Below are 20,969 nucleotides of genomic sequence, written 5' to 3' on the forward strand. Positions count from 1 at the left end.
TGCGCCGGTGCGTACCTGCGTTCGCGTACAGGCGCACGCGAGCAAGCGAAAAAGAGAAGGGAAGGCAACAGAAGAGGGAGGAAGAAAGGAAAAGAGAGAAAGAGGGCAGTGTGTGCGGCTACACGCGAGGAGACAACGCCATACCGCGGCACACACAGGTATAGACCAGCATCAGGCTAGCCTCGCCTCATCCCGCCAACGGCACCTCGCCTCACTTACATACGATACGATACGATACGAGCGAGCCACAAGGCAGGCAGGTAGCGCACAAAACTAAAGAGACTCGGGGAGAAGCCGTGGCGGAACCGAGATGGTGACGGAGCGACGGAGAAAGAGGGCCGAGACGCGGCTCGCAGGTTGAACCAGGTGAGATGGGGGGAGGGAGAGCGGAGGGAGAAGGAGAGAGCGCTAGAGACAAGGTACGTGGACAGGAGAGAGCGAGAAGGCTAGAGGGAGAAAAGAGGGAGCCAAGACTAACCACTAGCGAGGTAAGAGAAGAGAGTGACCAGAGAGAAGAGACGAGAGGAGAAGAAACGGCCTGCGGGACCTGGTGGAGGGGTGTACTTCGTTGCTGGTGCTGCCGGTGCTGCTGATGCTGCTGTTGCTGTTTAAGCCGCGAGTACGCACGCTTTAAGGCAGTCGCGCGAGTATTATCTCGCTCTCCTCCCTCCGCCCATCGACTTGCCAACCTTCTAGAACTTCTGTTCTAGGGATGAAAGTGGGGTAAAGCCCGGAGAGCAGACCGCGTATCGGTCTCTATTCTCTCTTCATTGATCGGGCGAGTTTGGTTCGGTTACGGATGCCTGGTGAAACCGCTCGAAACCGACTTGAAACCGATTCCAAGCCGATCAGACGGTGTTATACGAAGACGATATATCGTGACTATCGTTCCGGTATAATGTATACGATTTTCGAACAAGTTTCGGAAACATCTGCATCGGCCAATTAGTCGTGGCGAAAAATCCGTCAGCTCCGACAGATCCGGTCGGCCTTATCGCGACGAAGGATCGATAAAAGCGGGCAAATCGAACGCAAGGAGGATTAAGACGCGCGGAGAGGACGATCGGCTCGCGTTCAGGGCACCGTAACCGGCTGTCTCGTTTCCATCGGCCGAATTACCTGTCATCTCTTCTTATCTCGGACAATCCGTTCATCCGTTTCTCCGCGTCTCGTTTCTCGAGAGAGAAGCTGAGACGCTCTCGCTTCCTTCTTCTTTTTATTTTGCCCCTGTTCTACCCAGGAGAGGACCGCGAAATTAATTGAATCGATACCCCGTGCGACGTGTGCAACGGAAATAAATATCTCTCCTTCGTTATACGTATTTCTCGCCGTAATAGCTAGGCAAGAACCGAGTATAACGTAATACCAGAAGATAAGTACTCTTTCTCCTAAGCGGTTGTCGAATGGATCACGCGCGAAATAGCGACACGCGTGAACAATAGCCGCGGCACCGTTACATAAATCGAATTACCTAACAGGCCGAGTCATTGCACAACTGTATTTGCGTGCGTCGATGGTACCAAAGTGATTTGTTTGCGCGCAATTTAGAACATCTGTGCGTACGGCCTTCGCCGGCCGTGTTTGTAGGCACACTCGTGATAATAACCTGCCGCGCGGCAAACCGCCGAAGGACGTTTTCGAAAAGTCCGTTACACTCGTCTCGCCATGCCTACTCTTTCCTTCTTAGTCTTTTCTCTGCAGCGCTTACCTTTTACCTCGTTTGATTATGTATCCTGATATTATACGCAGCAGCGATATTATAGAAGGAGGGACGATGGTACGTGCGGTGACCGATCGATGCAAAAATAAAAAATCGGGCCATGGGGAGGAAGGTGTTTGATTTATCGTTCGGTCGCGTTCCGCGAGCCTTGAGGTGGCGCGATCGCGCGGCCGTTGCGCCACGTCGCGTTCCAATTTTGACTTCTACCGGCGCATAATGAATCGGTATGCAAATCCTCGAATAAGGATCATAACTCATTCGTGCGATATCGTGTTCTCACACGCGGTCAATCGGACACGCCGAGTCCAAGGCGACACGGCCTCGACGCGACTCGCCGCGGACACACCGTCCAGATAAGAACACCGAACACCGAACGCGGCAATTACAACTGCGTACGCTTCTGTGTGTATTTGCCATGCTCGAACGATGTGCGTATACAGAGTGACGCGAAAGTAACACAGCTTTAAAATGATTAACAATGAAACTATCAGGATTGGTAAAAGAACCTTATGGTATCTGTCCTTGTGAAACGATTTAAAAGATAGTCGTTGTAGGGAATTTTTATTTTATGTCTCATTGAAGCAATCCTGTTTGCTAAATTATACGAGCGACGAAATTTAATTATCATTTTTTTCAAGTTGCTTATCAGTCGACTAATAAACAAACTTCATGCGCAATTTATCGTCGACGATTTTAGTATAACGAGTTCTTCACCTTTGATATTTTTACCATCCAACAATTCCTCCATGTTCATACGTAACGTTAAATTCTTTACTCTCCAAACCATTACCTAATTTCTTGCCCTCATCTCTGGCGGATTTGCTCCTTCAGAATCAGCCAAGAATTTGGTACACAAATCTGTTCAAAGATTAACTTCGCGATGCATAATGAATCACGATACGCAGCATTTTCTATACAATCTTTCCAGTTGCGTTACTTTTATCTCACCCTATACGTATATTCGACATATAGAAACAGAGCGGAGCTGACAGAAGAATAAAAAAAACGAAAAAGCGATCGAGTCGAAGTGACATGAAATATGCGATCACGTCCGCGTAAAAAGCATCGGCCCACCATCGTCCCTGTTAAGTGTCCGCGAAACCCACTCGCGACCGGGTTTCCTCTAGCTGCGTTTCGCAGTCTTTTGCGTCGCGAGCCGAGAGATTTCAGCTCGTCCGGGGGGAGAACCGACGTGATTAATGATCTCCGGATCGAGAATCCGTGAAACGAGAACCGAGCTCCACGCGAGGATCCCTGCCACCTGTGCGCGCGATCGCCTCCGTGCGTAGAGGAAAGAAGAATCTGAGAACATGTTCTTGCCCATCCTCCATCGATCCATTTCGACAAAAAGATCTAATATTTCCGCTGTGAAAAGAACATGATACTTTACAAATTTCGAGTCTTTGGACAGTTCGTGACGACTTCCATCGGTCGACCGACACGGACGAAGGAAGATTCGAGGTTCGAAGGGGTTCTAGACGATATTTACGATCGAGGAACGAGGTCACGGAACGCGAACCGAATAATGAATTTCGCGACGGGAAGACACTCGCGTGTTACCACATGCACACGTATACGCACACACAAACACGACACGGTTATTAAAGCGTTCGAGGGCGGATTTATCGCGTGCCCGGTGGACATTAACTGGGCAAAGTGTCAAGGGCGACTGAGCTTGTTACGGCACGGATGCTTCACTTTATCAGCGAACGAACATTGACGGGAAACCGTGAGAAAGAGAGACGGATAGGCAGATAGAAAGCAGCGCCGGAGGAACGTTAACAGAGGCGAGAGAACGGTTGGTCAGAAGTAAGAGAGAAAGACAGTGCAAGAGGACCGCGCGGGGTGTTGGAGGGAAGGGGAAAGGGTTCGTTCGAAAAGCAGGGTACCCGTGTCCATTGACCGTAGGTACGCCAGTGTCGACCGCATCGATAATTCGATAAAGTGTCCTCACATTACCCTATTGATTGCTCCATTGTCCCGCGACGCTTCTCGCCGATGGGCCTCGTCCAAGCTTTCAACCCCTTGGTTCAACGCTTTGCTTCCTCTTCCTTAGTCTCACCGCGGCGGACTCGTTTGTGTACACGATTATAACGATATTTCCATACGTAAAAGGGATAGTTCTGTATCGATCGACGCGGTCGCAGCCTTCGTTAATCATAGAGCCAGGGACGCGGGAGTTATTGAATTTCGAAGAAGCTCACCCGCGACCATCTAGCCGCCAACGATTCGATAACTTCCGTAAAATCTCTGGTGTTCGTAGCTACGTCGATGATATTCGTGAATCGAAATCTAAAATTCTCCTGATATAGATATAGGAGACATTGTTCGACACGTTTAACAATCTACTATTCAGCAATGTTGATAGTAGCAACGATAAGCTTCGATAAAGAAGTAACGGAATAAAATTGAAAGTTTTTTCGATGATAAAGTTTTCCTAAAACGATTCGAATGTGACGGAGGATCTTCAAAATATTAGACGACTTCGATCGATAATTGCTTCGGAGAAAATTACAATTGTTTATAAAGGTTCTTATCGACATACGCGAGAATTCTCAGTATTTTTCTATCAGCCCCCGTACATCAATGGCCACGCGAACGGCCAGCCGGATCTCTCGTGAAATCGACGATCGATTATAGCCGAGGAGGGTCTGTAAAGAAAGCTGACGCAGGAAGGAGGTGAGAGGGGCCAGGCGAACAGCACACGGAGGAGAGATCCGGACCTCTGCTGCATGCCTGAATCCTAATTGAATCGTCAGGATGCTCGACTACCGGCCCTTCTCCGGCCCGCTGACATCAAGAATGTGACAGACAGTCGGGCATCGTGCCCTTTTCACGATCCCTCCGCGTCGAACCTCCGGCGACCCGCCGTACGATTCCGATGTATTGCCCGTCGTTCCGTCCAGCTCGTTTACGCATAATTTGCTCCGCCGTGATTTGGGTTTACGACGCGCGAACCCCTTACACCGCCGACCGGAGTAAATCAACGCTACACGATCGAACGATGTTTTCTCCTGACCTTGTCGGTACTTCCGTGAATTCTTTCGTTCGCGTAAGACGGATTAAGTTAAGCTATTTGGAGCTAAGGTATACGAAATTAGAGAAAAGTTTCGTTTATACACGTCGTACGAAGGGAAACGAATTTTTCTTGTTAGACGAATAAGTTGAAGCGATTAACGAACAAATATCGTTAGTGAAGAAAATTCTATATTTGTTAAATACCGTTTACACAGGAAGAAAATATCGATAACAGCTTGTTTTATCGATCTAACGTCTTTTGGATCCCAGTTTTATACATAATTTTCATAGCGTTCTACCAAAATACCAGAATTTAAATAATTTTTTGAGAACCGAGTTTCCCCTCTCCCTCGAGTTTGCCACGCTAACGGTAACCAAAAAACCGATAATTTTCGCTTCCGCGTGAAATATCAGCACGGGTTGGCGAACAAGGATTCGTTTCTAGCCTCTAGGGAATCTTCTGACATTGGACTTGAGCTAAGCTTATCGTTCGTGGTGTTTGTACCTGTTCTTGTGGGCGGAGCACGGCGTGCCATTCTATTTCAGCTCGGCTTTCATTCATAACTTGGGTTTTTAATAGCTTGCCGCAGCATAACACGCAGCGCCTCTGGCGATGTTCGAGGATAGCCCCGATATCGTCCCGTAGACGTAAAGTCCACGCGAACCATAGACGCTCGAATGCACCCCTTTTCCTCGACTTTTCTCGCACAAATCGACGCTTTATCTGATCCCAAGATATTAATCGAAATATCAAAGGTACGACTTTTACTCGTTCTCCGAGTTTAATTTTGGAAATGAAAGTTTGATGAAATAGCGATGAGTATGAAATAATGATATCGATACTATCAAGATGATAAAGCGAACATAAATAATATAACACAAATTACGTAACTAAAATTATAGCATCATCGCTTTTAAAAATGGAATACTATCTCCCCTCGTCAAAAGAAAATTTATCGAGTTTTGAATTAAATGCTCTTACTTTCAACGACAGGTAATATGCATGTACCATTAAATACCATTCTGTTAAATCTTCTTCTGAAAGGAACTAAAGCACGAGTCGTATCAAAAAACATACATCTCATAATGAGATACGAGCTATATGTTAATTCGCTTGCACCAGGTGCACGATGGAAACGAACTTACGAGTATCGCTAACTTCAAAATTTATCGAGATTGTCGAGACGTTATAATTCCTTCGGTCCGTTAATCTCTATAAGAATAGAAATGAAAAATAACCTGTACAGCTTTATCGTCCGAAAAGAAATGTAAAGATATACACGATCGAACATATTTCTTTCTTATTGCTACAGTTACTACATTTTTCACACCTTCAAATTTACAAAACCAATAAATATAATATTCTTTCTTAATTTATGAACCTCCGATATGACAAAACTAACGCGTCGAGTCGAAGATAAGAAGAATAAGATTATTCAACATCTGGACGATCCTTACAGGCTCGTATGGAGCACGAATGGAATTTGAGGAAGGCGGTTAATGAAGAAATCAGCCTGTGTATCTATGTATGTAACTACGTCTGGTAGTAGGAAAACGGGCTGGTTTGCTAAGATCGCGAGCAATTTCATTCGCAAGAAACCCGGAATTACGCAACGAGGCATGGTCCTGTCAGGAATGATATATTATAGATGCGATACGAAGATTAGATGTCTGAGAGCAGATATAATTTTATACACTCTCGTGGAACGCGTTTCCTGTTTGACAAAAGAGAAACGGCGCCGATATTTGCAGCGCGCGGCAGCAACAGCTTTGCAAGGAAAACAGAAACAGAAACGATAGAGGGAATGGCGTGCGACGCGAGCGCCACGGGATCGAACGTGGTTTCCGGGCGGCCAGGCGAAACCGGAAGAGCACTTGTTATCGTCGAAAGACGTACATCTGCTCGCATAACCGTAACACGAGCTCGTGGAATTCCGTTTGACATCGGAGAAGTGGATCTCGCTCGAAGCAGATCGCTATCGCGACCTTTTTTTTTCAAACGTAAACTGTTAATTCGTTCCATGCATTAACGTTCGAACGATCGCCTCCCGAGAGCGCGCAGATACAGCGGCGAACGAATCGGGTGCAATTAATCTGACAGTGCACAGACGTGTTTCGCGTTTCGACCGTTTCCGGCTCTCGGACCGCGCCAGACGTTGAGCAACGTATCACACGCGTGTATACGTTCACGTCCCGTTCGTGCTTGCGCCACTCGATCAAAACGACCACGATTATTATGTACAGAAGTTTATCATTTATTATTATTACTCTCTTATTTTCCTCTTCTCGGAGGTTATCGATATTCAATTGAAATATGGACGAATTACCGCGTTTATCATTCGTAATGTGAAACGATTGGATGTTAAACGTTTTTACGTCGATAAAAAATTAAGGGACAGACTGAATTTTACAGGAAACATTCGTTGCTGTAAGAATTTGAAAAGACAACTTGGTTCATCGAACGTCTACAGTGTACCACAAGTACGTCTCTCCTCGACGAAGGAGAAAGCTCTCTCAGCCCCGTCATCGGGCGAACGCCATTTTTGTCGCAGGTGCGGACGAATGTTCGGCAACAAATCATATTCTTCTCTCTTGGCGACCGGCAGGCGGAGAGAGCGTGTCTTCGTAAGCCGATTAATCCTATCGAGCGTATCTCCAAAGGATTCTCTCCCTGTTATTCTCTTTCTCTCTCTGCTTGACACACAGGAGGATGAAAGGCCGTGACACGCATATAGGTAGAAACGCGCGAGAGGTCCTTTGGGCGCGATCATCCTCGCCAGTGGTTAAAGAAGGAGAGAATAACGATGGAGAACGGGTCGGCAGGACGGGGGTTGGGAGGGTGGATGAATATCCGAACAAAGAAGGAAGAGGGATAAGGAGGGAGGTATACACGAACGGCGCGAAGACGAGGGGTGGGCAGAGAGGCGAGGGCGACGCCACGAGGCTTATAAATAGACACGCGGATAATCACTCAGGATTTATGGTAACCACGGATTATCAAGTTGTACAAGGGGGTATATTTCATATTCGCGACGTTACCTTATTTCAATGGGGGAATACCTGTTCCGCGCGTTACAAACTGCATGAACGCGCATACACGGGACAACACGTGTGTTGCCTCCGCATCCTTCCATCTCCTTTTCACCATCCTTCTCTCTCTTTCTCTTATGGCGTCTATGTACACGTATATACACGAGGCTGTGGATCACACACAGACTTGGAACCAAGACGCCACGGAACTGGCTCGAAGAGGCGTTCAGGTGCTTTCTCTCTCTGTCCCTCTTTATCTTCTCGATTCTCCCTCTCCGTCTAGCGTTCGTCCTGATCTCGCAGCGGCTTGCCCCTCTCTCAAAATCATTCCCACGTTCGCCAGAGTGCGCCTACAAAAGTGGCCAGCCACTTTTCCGAGAGACCGATCCCCTGACCGATCACCGACGACACCGTACACTGGCTCGATATCCGGTCTCGAGATTAGAACCAGAACTCTTACGGGCGGAACGGCGTCGTTGGCGTCGCCCGTCCGTCACAGCTGGAATTTCGAAACCACTCGACCGAAAGGATGAAATTGCAGGTGAGATACGGCACGGTCATGGCTCCTTCGAGAACGGGAAAAGACAAGCAGAAATTGCTACCAGAATGGGACCGCGACCCTTCCTCTTCAGCTTCTTCGTGCTCTTCATCTTCTTTCTTACGTACGGGAACACGGAATGCGTTTTTAACCCGTCATCTTAAACCCACCCTTTATAATCGTGCTGGTTTTTATTTACACGAGATCTAGTCGTTTGTTTGTCTTACGTTGCATCAGAGAATTACTCCCAGGAACTAAGAAAATTGTTTTACTGTCCAGTTTAAATAGAAAATTAACGAGAAACGATACGAGGGAAGACAAAGAGAGTATTTATCATTTGATTTTCGCGCGAAATGTTTCCTATTCTTCGATCCATCAGTTCAAATTTTTCCGATAAAACAATAACCATAATTAATACATACCATACTCTGACAGCATCATGCATCACTCCTACACCACGATAAGAGAAATACATCACAGGCAAACTTCCCGAATTCCACGGCCCAACCCGTCCAACACGTTGCCTTACCAAGAAACAACGGTTCCATCTCACCTAACAGGATTCGATTCTTCCTCACATGACTTCTCTCCTATCCGGCGGAGAAAAGACGCGTGAGAAACGCCTCTAAGCGTAACCCCTCGACTCGCGCGACCCTTATCGGGTCTCGAGTATCTCGCGCGTAGTACTCGCGGCCGTCGATCGATCGCCGAGTGAAAATGGAAAATGATTCTTCGGCAACGTGTTTATCGATTTCGAACAAAGGCGCGCCGCGAAGTCCGATAAGCTCGCGAGCGGAGATCTGTCCGGCGATTTGTTCGTTCGTTCGCTCGTTCTTACGATCGTTCGTTCGTTCGCGGCAATTACGAAGGAGCCTGGAAGAACGCACCGCGCGATCCTTTGAGCGCGCGAGTCACCTCCGTCTGTCTCGGTTCGCCGACAGAGGCATCGCGTGTACCCCAGATTATATCGCCAGGATGCAACAATAGACCCAGAGTCCCTCTTACCCGCCTTCCCGATCTCCAGCATCTTCTACCGTTTCTGTCCCTTCCCCTCTTTGCCGCCCCTTCGTCAGCACACCCACCCCCAACAGCCTGACGAAATATTCCCACAGAGCGAGCTTACATATGGGATTAACGCACCCACTAGGCTTCCCATTGTCAACACACGCACACACCACGCTAGGTGCCGCTCCTACAATACCCCAATATTCCTCGATCTAAAACCGACCGCCGCGGCGTCTTTCTACGCGATTGTTAACGGACTGCTTCCATTATGCGGACCTAGGCCAGCTCCGACCCTCGGATCAGGTTGCTCACGATTTTCACTATCAGAACCAGATGAGGTCGTTTCGAACCTTCGACGACACAAGTGGAACTGTTTCGTAGACTTTGAGGTGAATTTTTTGGAAATGAATGTTGAAAATGGTGATTAAAATGCATAACTGAGATGAATGTAGAGGAATTGATAATGTGGAGAGAGGATGTTTGTAGAGTTTGTATTAGGATAATATATGTTGCTATAAACGTGTCGTTCTCGTTGTAGATTGCAGATATGGAGATCTTTGTGCAATAAATACCTAAGTACTTGGTAATTGTAGATATCGTTGCTGATCGTAAATTGACATTTGTGCTTGTCATATCGACAGTGGGATTGTAAATGTTTACAGGGAATCGAATGAAATAGACACGGTGTAAAGATTAACTATCTTTGTAATGATGGATCAGTGTTAAAATTTCTCTAGAACATTTCTGAGAATTAATAATTTAAGAACACTTGTAGCAGAATTTAGTGAATGACATAGTGTGTAACTACCACAGTTACAATTTCGTAAAAACAACTGCAGCTATGTGCAATTTGATAGAGCATTAAAAACATGCGAACGATCGAGGAACAGTTAGATTGGAATATGCAATTAGAGAAAGATAGCAACGCTATCGGAAAGATAAACCTACGAATGCGGTGCATCTTTAGAATGAATTATTGCAATATTCAGCCATGATATCATTAGAATCTCATATCTCAAATTCATCGTATTCCATCTCTCACCACGAAGAATCTAATTTACTGCTAACAAGGTATGTAATGACCGCGCACACACATGGAGTAACTTTATGAATATCGATCTACACGGAATTAATCTGACTTATTAAGCAGCCACGGAAAACGCGACTCATCGTGTCCACGGCGATTGGAAAAAAAAAAAGAAAAAGAAATCCGACACGCAGAGACGAATCAATTCATCTAGCCGCGTCGAACGGTAAACAATCGCTTTCAACGAGGACACGACACGTGGAGCACAAAAGGATCTTCAGGAAAGTTAGAGCGGGAGAGTTAACTATGCCGATACACAATCAGCATAGGGACAAAGAATACAACCAGCTTGCTCATTCTCATCTTACGTTGCTACATTACTCGATTCGCAGATTTGATCATTCCAATTAATAATGAAACTATGCGTTCCATATGTTTGAGATTGTACGAAGGAAGGTCCTGTTACAATGCTATAACTAATCAGTGCTATACATATGTCTTCCGTTAACCAAATAACCACCAATAGTAGCCGACCACCTTTCGATGATAATGTTAACATAACACAGTTGCTATTGATAGCAAACATGGGTAAGAACGAAAAGAAAACACGGTATTCGGACACATGCGAGTGGTAATTGAAGAAGATGCGCCCTTATATGCCGAGCATTCATCTGACAAATCCATTCATCCGTTCACCTGAGCCACCGCGGCCTTGAGCGATCCTACGGCGCGTATACGGGCGAGAGAAGTAACCATCGCATTCCAACGGCAATGAAAGCGTGCACGAATCGAGCGGTGCGTCGACGAGGAACGAAAGAACGGTACTTAAGGGTCCGCTCCTTTCTCGCGGCTCCCGTGAAAAAAATACTTTCGCTGGGAGGTTGGTACGAACGACGAGGACATTGAAGAGAGGGGCAGTCGGGGGCGGGGATCATTCCGAACGATGACTAGGCGATTTCTTCGATTCGTCGGATGCTCGGTCCACGGAAATATTCCGCAAAGCCGATATCGGATTCATTGCTCACGAATTCGTTCTGAAGCGTTCCATCTTCGGTCGAGCTTGTTCATTAGCACGATAATGGGTTACTCGAGCGGCGAGTCCAGCTTCTTCTCCTTTCGAATCGACGTTAGATTACGCGCATTCCGAACGATACCTCGAGCCATCGAGATTCCCTCGGCCAAGGAACTTCTCTCGGTCTTCGTGACATTACCTTCGGTTTATACGCGAGTGGTCGTTTATCGTAATTCGGGCGGGACGACTAAAGAGACTCGCGGATGCAGAATCCGCGACGATTAAACGCACCAGATACAATGTCAGTCATGGAAAATCCTGGCTCCAGGAGATAATACGAATCTACGTGCCTGTTAACATTCCGTTTGGTCGTGGAACGGGTTGCCGACTCGATGAGCCGCGTCTCGATCTTCCCGACGAGCTTCACCATCCACCTTAATTAGCCCTGGATTTATAATGCCGCAAATCGAACGCTCGATTGATCATTTTAAGAGTTGTTTCACGAGCAAGTGGTTTTATTATCATTATTATTATTATTATTATTTTGCTGATACGCGAGACGCGTAGCGAGCGGAGGAAGGAAGAAAAGAAGAAAAAATGGCTTCGTAGTTGAAAATAGGCGTATAGCTAGTGTGTATCGGGATCGACGATCGAACGCGTTAATAACAACGTTAGTATGGCCGCGTAGAATATCCTGTGGGATCTCCTTATTAATTTTTCGCCCGGGCGGATCGCCGTCGTAATTTCTTCCGCGGCCGAGATATTCAGCTTTTGCTCGTAATTATATCAGCGACGATTTAAATTCTAATACCCGAGCACGGCAAGTCCGCAAGCCGGTTAATGATCTCTCGTCACGAGCGGAGAGCGCGACAGAGCGGGACCCTTGCTGGAGAAAGAGAGAAAAATTAACGCTGAAAGTGCCTGTGGTGCAACAGATCAAAGCAAAACGCGGTTAACGTCGTCACCGGTTTTGTCGAACGTGAAACGACCTGGGCCACGATATCCGTCGTTAAAGATACGTGTTGAACGAGCAGAAGCTCGCGTTCCCGCTTGTATAAACGTCACAATAAAAAAATTTGTTGACCACTGCGAGAAATCGTATGGAAAACCAGCTCGTTGTCGTGAAGGAAGACGTTCTCTCGACCAATACCTCTCTAAGGCGAGCATAATAATATTTGATCGAACGAAGAAATGGAAAGAACAAAAACCTGGTTATACCGCTCAAACGAATAAAGATGAGTATAGATGACCGTATTAGTTTAACTTGCTTATTCTCGTGATTAACTTTTGATATATGTATATATATATACTGCTATCCTTAATCACAAACAGCTTCAAACAATTGAATCCTAAATGTTAAATGTAAATGCAAATACTAAATTGTACGTATTCTTTTTCGGTAATACGATGACCTGATTGCACAACTTTACGTGGAAAAAGCAAATAAAGGGCGGAGCGTTCGAGCAGCGGTGGAGAAAAATGGGTTCTCGAGATCGAAACCGTTCATTATTCCTCCCCTTTGAGCGACACGACGATGTGTTCCGTTCTGTTAATGTGTAACGCGACCAACGATTCGAATCATTGTTACGTAATGAACGAACGCGACTAATAAGACGTTGTCGTGTAAACGAACGTATTTAACGACCCGCTCACAGCGCAACGTAAGCGTGCTGCGCTCGTTTCTACGCGTTATCGTCCCAGGCTTTGCAATAACGATCATTCGTACTGCTGTTGACACAGGTTCAATAAGCGGAATGAAAGATTAACGACCTACTTTGATTTTCCACCACTATTACATTTTATTTTTAATCTCAGTCTTTATAGGTTCACTTTTTACTAATCTTAAATTCTGTTGCAACAACTTTGCGATATTTTTCTATTCTAAACTCTGAATTTTTTAATTAGAGAGATCTCATTGCGAACGTGATTCTATCGCAAAAACTACAGAATTTATAAAAAGGATTTAATCTTTAAAATTTTGCTATTTTTAGAACGATTAATTAAGTTCTGACATGTATAAATTGTCTTAGTTCTTTCGTCCATGAAGTCGTGATATTACTTTTTGTAGTAATCTATTATCGTTTTATTTAAATCCATCGCGTTGCATATTATGATACTTCGATAAATCTGCAATGATCTTTTTTGTACATCCTTCGCTATTTAAATATACCTACATATACATTACGTTTATTTATAATTATCTGCACAGGTACGATGCAAATCATTTTTAAAGTGAGATTGACATTTTTTTACAACGTTCAGGTATGCATTGTACGGAATATTTCGTTACTTGTGATTTCTTGGATTCAAATTAAATGTGCATAATTTGTTTTTTTAGCGAGACTTAAACGAAAACGTCAATAAAGGTATTAATAATTAACAGGATAATTTTATTTCAGCGTATAACATTACTTTACACTTACGTGTAATTAGCGTGTAATTATTAATTTTTCTTTTCCTTTACCGATTTACCGATTCTTTCCACAAAAAAGAAACGGAAAAGGAAGCAAAATTAAGACTGAGAAATTGAAAAGAACATTCATCATTCAGAATCACCAGTTTCCCGGACAGACGTACGTAAGTATATATAGGTATGTACCAACGTCTTGGCCAACGTCTTCATAGAAAAAGAAAAACAAGTGAAAAGAAACTAGAGAGAAAAACCGAAGGAGAGCAACGAAAGGAAAAAAGAAGTACACAGACCGGACACTCGAAGGTGGCAGTTTTCCAACGCAGCAGCTTAGCCGGTACAGTTGAAAGAGATACGTGACGCACACATGCGCGGCCGGTTCAGGGGGAGCGTCGCGGACAATGCCAAGCTGCGCTACGACGACGTGCGTACGAGGTGACTGCCTGTGTTCGGTGTTTCGCGAACAAATGGGAGAGCATCGTGCCGGCACCCTGGCTCGGTGGCGAGGAGATACCGGAGGAAAAGGGGCACCGCCACGAACGACGACGACGAAGACGACAACGACGACGATGACGACGACGACGACGACGACGATGGCGACGGCGACGAAACAACGACGAGGACGAGGATGAGAAGGTAGAGGAGGAGGACAAGGAAGAAGAAGAAGAAGAGGTCGAAAGCATTGTTCCGCGCCCCTCGCACCGTACACCGCGGACCGCTCGTTTTTCGTCCCACTACGTTTCATACCGATGCACCATGCGGTACCTTCGCTCTCTCCCTTTCTCTCTTTTTCTCCACCTCCCTAAAGCCATCTCAAACGCACCGGCCCGTGCTCAGGTGTGCTCCATTGTTAAACGCCCCACATATCGCGTACGCGGCCCGCGCTTACCCTCTTTATTATGTGTTTGCCCATTATAACGAGAGTGAGAAAGAGATACGAACCGAAAGCGGAGCAACAGAGACGACGGGAAGGGGATGGAATAAAAAAGACACGTGGGGTGAGGAATAGACTAGAAACGCAGAGCCACTGGCTGAGGGATCAAGTGGCATTGTCCGGTCCGACGATGCCCTCGCTTTTGTAAGATCTTGCGCATCGCTGCCAGCCAGCGATTCGAATGCCTCCCGTATACACAGAGAACGATAAAACATCCCGAGGAACGAATTCACCTAATGTCGCTTAGCTCTGCTTGGAAATGGGGAGTCTTGACCCTGGGCCAGGAGGAAAGCTCGTGGAAGGTAATAAGTAAGGATTTTTGCTCGTTTCGATGTTTACATTATGTTCAGCCACGGCAACGATGCGAACTCAAGTCGTTTTGTTGGTCCCTTTGCGGAAGCATTTCGCGACTCAGAAAACGAAGAAAGGAAAGAGAAACAGAGAGAGAACTATGGCTCTTTATCGCCAGCTCGTAGAGTACTGTACGCACGGGATACGCGTTTCGTAGGGATTTTTCAACGGTACCAATTGCGCGATTTCCCTCGGTTTCCAACGGGCTGAACGTACCGTATCCGAGAGTACGAGTACGTAGAAACTTCTCGCGTAGTCTCGAACGGGTTGGGATTGAACTCAGACGCAAGGGCTCGCCGGGAGAGGCATAGCCAAAGGGATTTACGCGGTACTCGACGCGGACTCGACCTTTAGGGTCGACCCATTGAAAAATTAGTAAATTATTTAAGACTCCGCCGGCCACGTCTGTGCTTGTTCGCGGTTGATTTATTTCGACTATCGTGATGCATGGGCCGGCTATCCAATATTGTAATACGTTTTGCATACGTGGTATATACGCGCGCGTACGTATCATTGTCGACGTTCCGTGGCCTAGCGATTGAAACACTACCCGGGCTATATCTCAACAGGTTCGCCGAGCGTTATGAGCGGCTGCTCTACACGGCATTATGTTCTCTGGATGGGCTGGAACGATGCGAAGGGGAGAAGAAGAAGATACCGGTCGCAGTTGTCGGATCAGAATCCTATATTATCGCGCTCTAGAAGCTCCGGGGCAGGTGTATCGGTGACCCTTGTCTTAGCACGTATTCCACACGCATTTTACACCCTACACCCTGGCGGGATAAGACAAAGCGAAATATACCATCGACTATGGCGCGAGAGGACGGCTCGTTCTTCTTCGAGCGCCACAGCTCTAACCGCGACCGCGTGAAACGCCTGTCCGCCAGTTTTTACGCTGTTGCAGCGTTCAAACTGTTTTTAAAGAACCGGTTTCATACCGATTACAGGTGTTTATTATTGTACTTATGCAACGCCGGATTGTTACCGACACCAAGTTATAGGACGAGGTTTGATTTCTATTTTCAGACTGGATAAAAGGGACAGATTCATTGGAAAGCAAATGAAATTAATGACAATTTTTCCGACCGTCGATAAATCTTATACGAATGTACGGCAACGTACAGTATAGAAACACATAAATCTAGTTTATTGTCATAAATTCGTTACTATGGATAGATTGTAATACCGATACCTATTATGCATACCCATTATGCATCTTGATGTTGTTAGGTTGTTTGCTTTTAATTGTTATACTTTGGAATTCGAATTAATCGCTTCTATGTTGCAAGACGTCTATTTCTAGTTTTCCTATGCTAATTCCATGCATTTCGATATGAACAGGATATACAAGTTAATTAGGAAAATACGCTGACATGTTATCTTTATATCCTTGGAAAAATGAGACATCGAAGTGATCATATACCGGTTGTTGCTTAAGAGAATAATGAGTTTAAACTACTATCGTATTGTTAAAGGTATCGTGTACCAAGCACGTTTAATAAATCGAAAATAATCGTTAGATTGCTTATAACTCTTGGCAGATGTCTAGCTGCTACGAAATACCCAATTTTCGAGACGTCGATACTAAACTAATCTAACATGCGTAAGTGCATTCGACCCTTGAGCCACCATAAATGATTTTGTCGAGTTACCGGTGCACTTACTCACTCGACGTCATTTTTCACGCTGACGTTCGCTTTAATAAGTAAGCAACAAACCTCATTTAACATCTCACACGCACCGAGCTGTTCCACGGTTCCCCCTTCGGAGAACTTGTCAGAATCGAAAATCGCAATTTTCCCGTTAAATACACCTCGCCAGTTAAGGGTTACACTAAACTTTCACGCTTATTAAGGAGGCAGAATCGCGGTGCACCGGCAGCGAGTTAGCTAGCTCGCTCGTGCACACGCAGGCTGTTTGAAATTCACGCTATAAGTTGTATCAACGTCCCGGACATTCAATCCCGGCGTACGTTGCGCGAGCCCGGCCGGTAATGAAACATTTAACGCGCGTTCCCTTATCTCCGCATCTGGTAATATACAACGAACGGTGAGTACGGTGAGGTGCGATAATTCGAGCGCGCGCGCGGCGATTCGCGCCGTTTTTCTCCCCACCATCGGCTACACCGTTCCCGTTACATAATGGCGAGCCTCGAAACGAGCAGGACTGCCACTGAAAAGCAGTCGTGCCCGCGGTGTACAACTCGTTAATCACACAGGCGAACGCTGCCGCGAGTTTTCAAAGCTTTCGCATATACACATGTACGTATGTACACAGGCTCGACCGACAGTCGACATTCGGTTCGACAACGTTCTACGTCAAATCCGCGCCGATTCTCTAATTCATCGACGCGTGCGCCAGTCTTTCCTCGCATCGCGAATCGTTTATCGCGCGATCTCCGCCACGATAGTCTATCGCGATGCTGCATTGCACCGCGCGAAAATGTTTTCCCCCGTGGGTAAAGCTACGCGCCGTCCCTGAATGCCAACGTTCTACGATTCCCCTTGACTTTTGTCCGGGGCACTTGAGTTATGTTAAAGTCGGCACAAAGTATAGAAAGTCGGCTCGTACTCACCTCCGAGACAATCGCTGCATTCTAGTGTCGTACGTGTCAGCTCGTCAATATCGACGATACGACGTACCTTTACCATTGATTTCTTTGTTAGAGGTTGTTGCACGTTTCACGAATCAGCCCGCGGGCTTATTATCTGATGGAACGTCTAAAACGATCGTTCGTTCGAAGGGAAAAGAATGTGGGAACTTACCGGTGCCCGTCGAAATACTGCGTTCATTGGTCAGAAGTTCTCGCGTAGATATTCAAGTTTGTAAACATTACATGTAAGCATAGATGTCAGAAATACGTCATCAAGCATGTGCGTCACAACGATCGTTCACCATATAACCACACGCGACGCGGTCAAATGCGTAAATTCGTATACGACTGTTAACGAATGTGATCGACGAATTACATACGATATAACGATCACGTAAATCAGCACTTATTATTCAGAAATACGGTCGTCGTGTGTACGTAACTTCTGCGCGATGCAACAACTATTTACGGGAAAACGAACCTTTTTTGACCGGCTACACGCGGCAACAACTCGAACGCAGCCATATTTGTTTGTTGACTGACAGATGACGCGCCGCGGTCTCTCTAGCGGCAAAATTCGAAATTATAGTGCGCGCTCAAGCGTTGCTGCGATGTTAAGATAATTGAAATGATTTCTTGTTAGAAGGGTAAGTGAATCATTGCTATTGGCATCGCGAGTATGGCTTACGCTGTTTTAATAAAGATGTATCACTGTTTCCTTACTTTACTTAAGTCGCCGTTGCCTTTTATAGTTTTCCATTGGGTAACTATAGACTTCACTGGAATAAATTACTTTTAATAGGATATAAAGCAACGATTCTAAGAAGTATATTTAAATGTAATTCAGAGGTTCATGCTATATACCAATAATTTATAAGAACTAATAATATTAAGGTCCTTTCGTTACCGCCGTTTAAGTAAAAGTCGTTGCTCGCAGGGCAAATTTCAAATTTTTGACATGTTACGTAATACAACAAATAGTTTTAGATAAACAATAATAGAAATTGATAAGTAGACAATCCAAGCGGCTTTTACAATGCGTCACATATACGTGAGGCGTAGTAGCGAAAGGCTTAAATACAACGTGTTTCAATTGATAAGAAAAATAGCGACACATTCTGACTCCGAAGATAAATATGAATTGTAAAAACAAGATGAGTCTTCGATCCACTATAAACGTTTCGTCAGAGCATACACACAAAAAATAAAAATTTCGATACGCATTTTCCATTTTAACATTGATATCGCCTTCAGCATCGCTTAGAATTGTAATATTTCTACAAGTTCGACGGGAATTGCAACGCGTTGTTAATAGATTCACGTCCGTCCGTCGCATGAGCAGGATTCGTTCAAGGTGCGGGTATGATTAGTAATTCAGATCACCGCGAAGTAAGATATTACGCGGCCGGAGTAATTACGGCGTCGGTACGAGTTCTGAAGAGTTCCGAAGATTTTTCCGCGGCGACGTGTCTCCGTTTAGGACGGCTATGCAATTAATGAACCGTCGCAAGCACCGGCCCCGGCATGCCGATCCAGAGTTAAATTTAGCAAGATTTAGCATAACGCTTGGTTAATTAGTCGAATGGAATCTAAGGCATCCGATTAAAGGGGAGTTCGGAATAGGGAACAGAGGACACGGCGGGGCAGCGCTCGCGTGCGTGTAGATCGCGTCCTTGTGTTGCCAAATAGGTAGTGGCGACATCTACTTGGCGCCAGTCCACTCGTTCTGCAAGCGTACCATCCCGACACGTTCTATACGTTGTCGAAGAAGGAAAGGACAGAACACGGAGGACCAGAGAGCAGTACGAAGACGACGAGGTGGAGGACGCGTAGTTCTGTGGCTTCTTCCTCTCGGTTCGAAGTTGCAGCTCTCACCGGCACACGGTTGGATCGCCTCGGAAAAAGTTCTTCGCAAAACCAGCGGCGTAATATACGATCCTAGGGTCCCGACCGAGAGCGTCCAACGTTTATCTCTTTCCGATACGGAAGTCTGCCGGAGGAATTAATTGCCTGCCGTGGCACCTTACCACGGCTCCGGCGGCGTCCCGATGCAATATCTGTTCTCCTCCGAGCCATTAGCCGGGCGCATACTTTACATTAGAAAGCACGTAAGAACCGTGAGCACAACGAGGAGACCTGTTCTCTCGCGAAACCTTGTTTTGCAGAATTCTCGCTTCCCCTCAGCTGCCGGCTGAGCTAAAAATCGCTCGACGAAAATCTATCGGCGTGCCGTGGATCGTTAGCGGACCGCGTTCGATCGGCCCCGCTGTGACCCAGACCTGCGCACGTTTCCTTCGTCGTCTTACAATTTTTCGACTTTCGATTATGCATTGCTCGACTAACTAGCGTTAGTGGAGCTAACATCGTCCACCGAACTGGTTACGCTCGGGATCAACGCTCGATTTGTTTTATTTCACCTAACCATTTTCAAATGTCAAGTCGGAATTAGGTACGGTCGGCACGCACGTTTGACTGATTTAATTATATAGTTTGATACTTTTTTTTGTAAGAAATATAATGTCAGATATTATCTATATGAATTAATTAATTTAATAACGAGAAAAAGACGGAGAGAGAAAGATTCGTTTAACAATGTACAAATTCTTTCCATAATCAGTGGTTATACCTTATGATGTTTGTCGATATTATTCATTTGTATTTATGATCACTCATCCAGCCCACAGATTTCACATCCATTGTTCGTACAGCTTACACCTGTCAGTAAGTCTCGATCAAGTTCAATGGAGAAAGCCTATTGACAATTCTGTGTCAAGTATATACGCCACGTTTTTCAGTTTAAGAAAATTCAACTTTACCAATGCAACTTTACCAATTTACTTCATGCAAAGATTCTATTGAACAAATGATATATAAAGATACCACTAAACATGCAGAATAATCCGAAATATCCTCGCTATCTTAATAAATTAAATTGAATTAACATCTCATGACAGTAACATCTAAACCAGATCTTAGACATTAAACGAAGCTGGAATTCCTATTCCTATTCCAATAACTCGATCTACCAGTCTTATCCTCGAAGAAGAAACATAAAACGATAATGCAAAGCGTAACGCTCGAGGCATCGAGGACACGGTTAGAGAGCACGTAAAAGAGCGGAGGATCGTTTCGTCCGGGTCAGGCGTTAATTTATATCGCGAACGATGCGGAGCCGGGCGTTATTAACCTGCATGATGGTGACTGGTGTATGCGCTGGGGGCCGCGAAGCGTGAGAATTTGTCTCGGCGGGGACTGGATCGGAGATCGTTCAGGATCAACGACGCCGTTTCAGCATCCATTCTCTCGGCGTTTCCTTCTTCACGTCAGCGGC

General features: G+C 45.6%; 1 protein-coding gene across 2 annotated transcripts in view; it reads right to left on the reverse strand.

The window, feature by feature from the left end:
• Positions 1 to 18,133, reverse strand: part of Sox102f (transcription factor Sox102F) — a 206,341-nt gene extending 188,208 nt beyond the window's left edge. The window contains exon 1 of one of the 2 annotated variants that reach the window (XM_072006608.1): positions 17,811 to 18,133. In XM_072006608.1, coding sequence (XP_071862709.1) covers positions 17,811 to 17,837 — 27 coding nt within the window. In that variant the 5' untranslated portion in view covers positions 17,838 to 18,133. Of the gene's footprint in view, positions 1 to 17,620; positions 17,737 to 17,810 lie in introns of those variants that run through there. The other variant, XM_072006646.1, reaches the window with a different exon arrangement.
• Positions 18,134 to 20,969: the final 2,836 nt, after the last annotated feature.

This window comes from Bombus fervidus, chromosome 1 (assembly GCF_041682495.2).
Source record: "Bombus fervidus isolate BK054 chromosome 1, iyBomFerv1, whole genome shotgun sequence".
In the NCBI taxonomy this organism is placed as follows: Eukaryota; Metazoa; Arthropoda; class Insecta; order Hymenoptera; family Apidae; genus Bombus; species Bombus fervidus.